A 7,502-nucleotide genomic window follows, 5' to 3' on the forward strand; every position below is an offset into this window, starting at 1 on the left:
TTCTCTCTTTTCTCTCTCTTCTCTCTCTTTTCTCTCTCCTCTCTCTTCTCTCTCTTTTCTCTCTCTCCTCTCTCTTCTCTCTTTTCTCTCTCTTCTCTCTCTTTTCTCTCTTCTCTCTCCCCTCTCTCCCCTCTCTCCCTCCCACTCGCTCCATACACGCCGCCTCTGCTGACCCATCCGCTGGCCACACAGTGATCCAGCAACTTGGCGGAAACGACGCCATCGAGCCGATCGGCGCGCGTCGCGACCCAAGAGCCTCCCTCTCCGACAGCCCCTTTGGCCGATGCACACATATGATTGTCAACAGCTTCGTGGCCAGCGAGCGCTTCCTGCGCGCCATCGCCGGGGGGAGCTGGTTCCTCCCGCCAGCCTATGTGGCTGATAGCTTCGCGTCGAATGTCTTTTTGGAGGAGTCGGCATACGACCTGGCCGGCGAGGCCGAGGCCGAGGCCGACACCGGCGATGGTCCGCAACTGGCCACAGCCGATGACCCCTCGTCGGGGCTCATGGGTCTGCCCAAATTGACTGGCATCACAAATACCGATCGGCTGATTGCCCTGTCCAGCCGGTATTGGCGTCTGCGCTTGACCGTGGTCCGGCAGGTGTGGCAAACGGTGATCAAGTCGCCTGAGCTGACCGGCAGCGCCGGCTTCCAGGCCTTCCTGCGGGGCCTGGTGCCGGAGCCCTTCCGTGACCGGACCCCCGTGCATGGGGCCTTCACCACCTGGAGGGTGCACATCTGGCGCAAGCGCACCGTCCCAACATGGACACGCGTCGAGGGAGTAGCAAGGCTGCTACAAGCCGGCGGTGCCTTCTCCGTGGCTGTGCTCGACAGTGAGCACATCGCCAAGTTGAATGGCGGCAGCGCGACTTTGGTCGACTGTGATGGCCAACCTTTGGATGCCGTACGTCTTCTTTGCCAGCTCCCCCTATGTCTTTTCCTCTCCCTTCCTCTTTTCCTCTCTCTCTCTCTCTCTCTCTCTCTCTCTCTTTCTCTTTCTCTCTCTCTCTCTCTTTCTCTTTCTCTCTCTCTTTCTCTTTCTCTTTCTCTCTCTTTCTTTCCCTCTCTTTCTCTCTCTTTCTTTCCCTCTCTTTCTCTCTCTTTCTTTCCCTCTCTCTCTCTCTTTCTCTCCCTTTCTCCTTCTTCTCCCCCCTCCCCCCTCCCCCCTCCCACTCCTCCTGACTCCATCCCCCATCCGTGCACATGCATGTAGACCCCTCCGACCCATGTGTTCTTGGACTTTGCCCCCTCGCTCGAGGAGTACACGTCCCTGCTGAATCACTACCAGCGGCACTTTGCCAACATGGCTGCCAGCTGGCACAGCCTGCTGCTTTTTTTGCACCTTATCGACCGTCTGGTCCGCCGATCGCCCAGCCTGGCGCCGGCCGAGTTTTCGCCCTTCCGCCGGCACAGCTCCATGGAGGCCACAATTGCCGAGGAATTCTGCCACGCCGCGCTGGCCGAGCTCCGGATCATCTTCCATCCATCGGCCGACCGGCCGCCTGGCCTCGATGAGCCGGACGATGCCGGGCGCCTGGCTGGGATTCTGGCCGAGCTGGCGGCCAAGGGCGGGGAGCTTGGCAGCCCGCTGGCTGCCTTCGCCCCGGTGGCCGACCGCGACCTCCCGGCCCTCTGCCTGACCGACTTGTCATACGTATACCAGTATCTGCTGCACCCGGGCGGGCTGCCACCCTCGCGGGCCAACTACCCGGCACTGTCGGCCACGGCCGCCGCCACCACCACCACCACCACCGGTGCCTCTCCTCCGCCAGCGCCCACGGCCAAACGAGCCACATCGGCCGGCTCCACCGCGTCGGAGCCCAAGACGACCGGGGCCAAGCGCCAACGGACGTCCTCTGCCGCCGGTCACGCCTCGGCTGGCAGTCGCCGCGGGAGTGGTGCCACCGCTTGATAATCTGCTGATGTAGAACCGTCAATATATCGCGTCCCGTGATTTCCCCGTCTCCCCGTTTGCTCGGCCCTCCCCCGGGTGTGTGTTCCCTTGTCTTTTCTCTTTTTTCGGCCTCTCCCCTTCGGTTGTCTGGGGATGCGTGTGTGTGTGTGTGTGTGTGTGTGTGTGTGTGTGTGTGTGCGTGTATGTGTGGGGGTGATGTCGGGCCTACGCCGGTCCCAGGGGTGTCTGTTAGGATGCTTGTTTGTGTGGGCATGCGGCAAAGGCCGGCGGTGGGGCCCGCCTCTGGGCCCCCCGAGATTGAAGGGGTGCTTGCCCGCCAGGCCGGAGGTCAGCTCGTCTTGACCACTCCACCCCGTAGCACTCTTGTTCTTCCTCCTTCCCCCCCCCCCCCCCTCCCCCCTGCACCCCTGCACACACGCAGAGATACCTCCTGTTGTCCCGCACTCTGCTCCTCGCTCCTCCTGTCCTGTAGCATTCTCGCCCTGCCGACCGCGCCGCGCAACCTCTTGCCGCAAAGCAGCCACCCCGCGACCCGATCGGCCCCACCCCCTCGGAAAGAAACGCCTCCGCCTTCTCCCCCCCCCCCCCTCCCTTGCGCACATATTCTCCTCCGTCACTCTTGCATCCCCGTGAATACGCCCGCACAGACGCCCCCTGCCCCATAGCGCCTGAAAGATGCAGCCCTTCCCCAACCGGTCACCCCCGCCCATGGGGATGCCCTACGGCGCGTACCCGATGCAGGTGCCCCCCGGCGGACACATGCCACCTCCGCACATGCCGCCCCCCCACATGCACGGCATGCCCGGCGTCCCGCCGCCGCACAGTGCGTATTCGCTTGCCTTCCCTTGCCGTGTCTTTTCTTCTTTCTCCTCCCCCCCCCCGTACCTCGCCCTCCGCCCTCTTGGGGGGTTCCTTCTTTTTTTTTCCCCCTCTTCTTCCTCTTCTCGCCCCTCCCCCCTCTCTCGGTCGCACGCCGCTGAGCCATGCTGACATCACCGGACGCTCTCTGGCATGTGCCACAGTGTATGGCATGGGCGTGCCGCCGCCAATGCACCCAATGGGCATGATGCACCATCCCCCGCACATGGGGCACCATGTGCCGCACCCGGGGCTGGCTCCGCCGCCGATGGCCGCGGGCCACCTGCCCTCCGGGCACTCGCGACCGGCGCCTTCGCGCTCTGCCGCGTCCTCCGGGTCACGCGGCGGTGGCCGGGCCGCGCTCGCCCGTGCCGGAGTCATTTCCGGCGGCGACATCATTTCCCTCTTCGTCGGGTCAATCTCGCCGAGGCTGGATGACCGATCCCTCGAGGCCATGTTCCGCGTGCGTCCGGCCTTTCCTCTTCTCTTTCTCCCTTTTTCCGGCCCGCATCTTGCCCCTCTCGGCCCCTCGGCCCCTCGGCCCCCCCCCCCCCTTGGGTTGGCCCCTTTCGCTGACTTGCCTGCCACCATATGCACCGGCCCATGTAGACCGTCGGCTCCTTCGTCAAGTGGGAGCGCGTGCGCGGCTTTGGCTATGCCTCGTTCGGGAATCTGGTCGGCGTCAAGCGGGCGCTGGTCCTGATGAATGGCCTGCTGATCGGCGGCCAGGCACTCAAGGTCACCGCCGACAAGACGGTCACGGCCAAGCTGGTGGCCGAGCGCGAGGATCGTCTGTCTGGCATGAAACAGGCGCGCGAGAAGGTGGACGCCGCGCGCGAGGCACTCGCCGCCCATCCCCCTGCTTCGGAGGCCGAGATCGAGGAGGAGGTGGCCGCGGCGGCGGCCCTGAACGCGCCCGCGGCCCCGGCCCCGGCCTCCGCCCCGTCGGAGGGTCAGGACCCCCCGCCTGAGGATGCGGCCGAAGTGCCGGCCCTCAGCCCGCGCGCGGCCGCTCGTGCGGCCGTCGCCCAGGCCGAGGCCGATCTCCAGGAACTGGAAGAGTGGACCACGCGCGAAACCGAGGCCGAAACCCGCCAGCGCTGCCACGCCTACACCCTGACCATCAACCTCCTGTCAAACCTGGGGCTGGCCCATCCGGATGCCGAGCAGGCGGTCACCTCCGGGACTTTCCCGGACTTTGAGCAGATTCTGACCACGCTGCTGGCCCCGGCCGGGAGTTCGACCCCGGCCGCGGGCTCCGGCTCCGGCTCCGGCTCCGGCTCGACAGCAGCCCCGGCCGCGGCTCCGGTGGCTGACTCGACGCCGGCGACCAAAACAAGCGCCCCTGGGCCCGGCGCCACCGACTCCGCGAATGCCGAGACCACCTCCTCCCCGGGGGATATTCCCCTGTCGGCGGTCCCCGGCGGGGTGGGCAGCCCCATCGAGGTGACTTCCTCCACGGTGGAGAAGGCGGTGGCCTCCTTCCGTGATCGGGCGCGCGAGGATGACCGCCGGCGTTTGGAGATGGCCGAGCGCCGGCGCCAGCAGGAGCTGGAATTCCGCCAGAAGGAGCAGGAGAATCTCTTCCGCTCGGTACGCTTTCCGCCGTTTGTCGCCTGTGGGCCTGTGCTTTGGCGCTCCCATTCTGACTGCCGTCCTTGCCGGGCTCTTCCCTTGCCCTTGCCCGCTCCCCTCTCGGGATATGTGCCACGCGCTGCAGTCGCAACTCCGCTGGAAGGATCTGGAGGGGGCATACCTGAAGTCCCTGGCCAATGGCCGGAACTTCCTGGCCGCGCGCCAACGCTTCCAGGAGATTGACGTGCCGGAGATGCTTCGGCTACTGGACGACCCGGCGGCCATCCGTGCGCTGCCCTTTTATACCAACCGGTGCGCTGGCCCTGTGGTCGCCTCTGTCCCGCTGCCGCTGCTCGCTTTCCCTGCTTCCTTCCCCCGCCCCCCCCCCCTCCGGACTCACCGTTGCTGCCTGCTTTTCTTTCCTGCCTTTATTCCTGGTCCCTCGGCTCTTGGCGGGGCAGTGAGCGGTACTTCGCCGCACGCGAGCGTGATCGTGCGCGCGAGGAGGCCGCCGACCTTCGCGATCGGGAAAAGGAGGAGGCCGAGCTTCAGCAGGACCGCCACACCCGGGACCGGCAGGCTGATGCCGGGACCACTGCCGGGCGGCCGGCCTCCGGTCACCAGTCGCAACAGCTCACGGACGCTGAGATCGAGGTGCGAGCGTGATTCCGCCTTCTGACCTTCCTTCTTTTTTTGCATCGACCTGTCGTTGCCAGGGCGCGACATTTGTGTCCGGCTTACCACTGGTCCCTGATTGTGATCGCTGACGTGTATGTCCGCCTCCCTGGTGGCCATCCTTCCCTCGCGCTCGCGCGCGCTCTCTCTCTCTCTCTCTCTCCCTGCATCCTTCTCCTCTCTCCTCCCGCCGCTCCAGCGCCGCGCTCGCGAGGACCTGCGTGCTGCCCTGAACAACCTCCCGCGGGATCCCCTGTTCGCCGGGGCAGATGGCCAGGCGGCGGCCAACATTGTGCCCACCGCCGCCCCGACGGCTGGTGTCGGTGTGGTTCTGGCCGCGGCGCCGACCAGCACGGACGCCGGTGCCAAGCGCCCGGCCGCGGCCGCTGTCGAGGACGATGTTGCCCCTGCGGCCAAGCGTCACCAGCCGCCGTCCTCGGCCACGGATGTGCTGGCCTCGCTGACGGCCCTGCTGAATGCCGGTCCCCTGTCGGTGGAGGAGTTCCGCACGCGTCTGGAGCAGGTCCTCCCCACTGGGCATGCCATTCTCATGCAGCTGCCGGTCGAGTGGCCGCTGGTCACGCCGGAGCTGCTGGATGCGTATGTCCGCCCGTGGGCTGATACCGCGGTCCAGCAGTCCCTCGGGGCTCGCGACCCGGAGCTTGTCTCCTACTTGGTGGATATGCTCGGGTCGTCGCCCTCTGCAAAGTGCGTACCTCTCCATCCGCTTTTGGTGGCATGATCGCGCGCGCGCGCGCGCGCGTGCGTGTGTATGTATGTCCATGCATTCTGACCACTTTTTCGCCTTTCACCTTTCCTGTGCGCCGACCGGGGTCTTGTTGGCTTTCTCCTCCTCTTCCTCCTCCTCCTCCTCCTCTTCTTCTTCTTCTTCTCTCCTTCCCTCCCTCTCCTGTGTGTTCAATTGCACAGCAACCTGCACGAGCAGTTGGCGCCACTGTTCGACGTGGCCACCGACAGCTTCTTTGCGGGCATCTGGCGGAATCTGCTCATTGGCACATGGACCGCAAAGCGGGCACTCCGCTAATGTGTAGGCGTGGCCAATTCCCTGCCCCGATGGCACTTGCCCCCTCTTCTTTTCTTTTTTTTTCTCAGGACTGAAAATGTGCCGCTCGTGCTTGCGACAGCAGCTTCCCCTGCCCTCATTCCATGACCAACACCATTGCCTTCCGCCATGCACACGCCGATGAACAGGAACAGAATATAGACCTTGTGGTACTGTGTGTCCTCCTTTCGGAAAGGGGCGGGGAGGGCGGGGACAAAAGAGGCCTGTGGGGCAGAGAGGGGGAGGGGTGGCCTAACAACCGCGAAAGCAACAGAGAAACAGTGAATTTCCATCGAAAGGGGAGTAAAACCCGACGGTCAAAGAAAAAAAAAAGCAACGACAGGGGAAGAGGCCCATGGGCTTCGCTTATCCCCCGGGCTTGGGAGCCGGGGATGTGGCGAGGGTGGGCCCAGTGCCGGCCGAAGAGCCGGGCCCGCCGAAAACGCCAGCAATCTGGGTATCAGCAATCAGCCGGCTGGAGGTGCGAATAGCGGCCAGTGTGGCGGAGGCCTTGCCAGCAGCGCGTCTCAGGTGACGGCCCCCCTGGTGATTGGCGCGCACAAGACCAGCCAGGCGGCGCTCGAAGGAGGCCGGCCCGGCGTCGGCCGGCCCGGCAGAGGTGGCCAAGTCGGCCGAGCTGGCCGGGCTGGCCGGTGTCCCTGAGCCATCGGACCGCTCGGGGCCGCCGGTCCCCGTGGCTGATGGCGCCGGGTGTCGGTCCTCCAGCTGGGGAAACTCGTCCAACAGCGAATCAAAGTACCGGCAAAACTGCGCAATATCGGTGGCATAGCCATGGAGGCGCGCGCGCGTGTCCAGCAGGTGCGGCGCCGACAGGTCACCCGGGATCGGCCGAGCCCCGGTGCTCGGGCCAGTGCGGGCGTTCCCCGACGGTGCGCGGCCCGGGGGCGGCGGCAGCGCGGCAATCTCACTGACGGCCACGGCAAAGGCATGGGCCAGCTGGCAGGGCGAGGCAGGGACAAGGGAAGGCAGGGAGTCAGAAAGTCACCCGGAGAGGAGGACAGGCCGGCGAAGGGACCACGACGGATGCCAAATGTGCAGGAGGCGCACATCTTGCAAAACCAGCTGCGCGGCGGTGATCTTGTCGATGCTATCTTGCGCCTGGGGCATCAGAGCATCTGGCGAGGCGGCATCGGCCTTGGTCTCGGCCGTGACCCCGGGCTCGGCTTCGGGATGGGATTCACCGGCGACCGGGGGAGCCAGACTCGCAGGGCTGTCGCCACGCGGCGACGCGGGCCCGGTGCCGACGGCGGCCACCCCCGGCGTGAGGGGCGCCGATCCTCCGGGGGTCGCTTCGACTGGCCGGGCAATGCCCATCGTTGCGGGCATTAGGGCGGGGCGGGGCGGGGGGGGTGCGGAGAGCGTGCGCAGCAGGAGTGCGCACAAGGGGAATGGGG

The 7,502-nt window shown here is 65.9% G+C and overlaps 3 protein-coding genes across 3 annotated transcripts in view; 2 read left to right on the forward strand and 1 right to left on the reverse strand.

Moving 5' to 3' along the window:
• H696_03417 (hypothetical protein) overlaps positions 1-1,961 on the forward strand; it is a 7,039-nt gene extending 5,078 nt beyond the window's left edge. Inside the window, exons 4-5 of the mRNA XM_009497283.1 lie at positions 193-905; positions 1,215-1,961. Coding sequence (XP_009495558.1) covers positions 193-905; positions 1,215-1,913 — 1,412 coding nt within the window. The 3' untranslated portion in view covers positions 1,914-1,961. The remainder of the gene's footprint in view (positions 1-192; positions 906-1,214) is intronic.
• Positions 1,962-2,511: 550 nt separating this feature from the next.
• On the forward strand, positions 2,512-7,178 carry H696_03418 (hypothetical protein). The gene is made up of 7 exons (XM_009497284.1): positions 2,512-2,739; positions 2,939-3,237; positions 3,384-4,367; positions 4,495-4,661; positions 4,811-5,003; positions 5,224-5,732; positions 5,955-7,178. The coding sequence occupies exons 1-7, from the start codon at positions 2,592-2,594 to the stop codon at positions 6,067-6,069; spliced, it is 2,415 nt and encodes an 804-aa protein (XP_009495559.1). The 5' UTR covers positions 2,512-2,591; the 3' UTR covers positions 6,070-7,178.
• On the reverse strand, positions 6,258-7,502 carry H696_03419 (hypothetical protein). The gene is made up of 2 exons (XM_009497285.1): positions 7,156-7,502; positions 6,258-7,044 (listed from the first exon to the last, which is right to left on the reverse strand). Exons 1-2 carry the CDS (start codon positions 7,432-7,434, stop codon positions 6,454-6,456), a joined length of 870 nt encoding a protein of 289 aa, XP_009495560.1. The 5' UTR covers positions 7,435-7,502; the 3' UTR covers positions 6,258-6,453.

Source organism: Fonticula alba (genome assembly GCF_000388065.1).
Source record: "Fonticula alba strain ATCC 38817 unplaced genomic scaffold supercont2.5, whole genome shotgun sequence".
NCBI classification, from domain to species: Eukaryota; order Rotosphaerida; family Fonticulaceae; genus Fonticula; species Fonticula alba.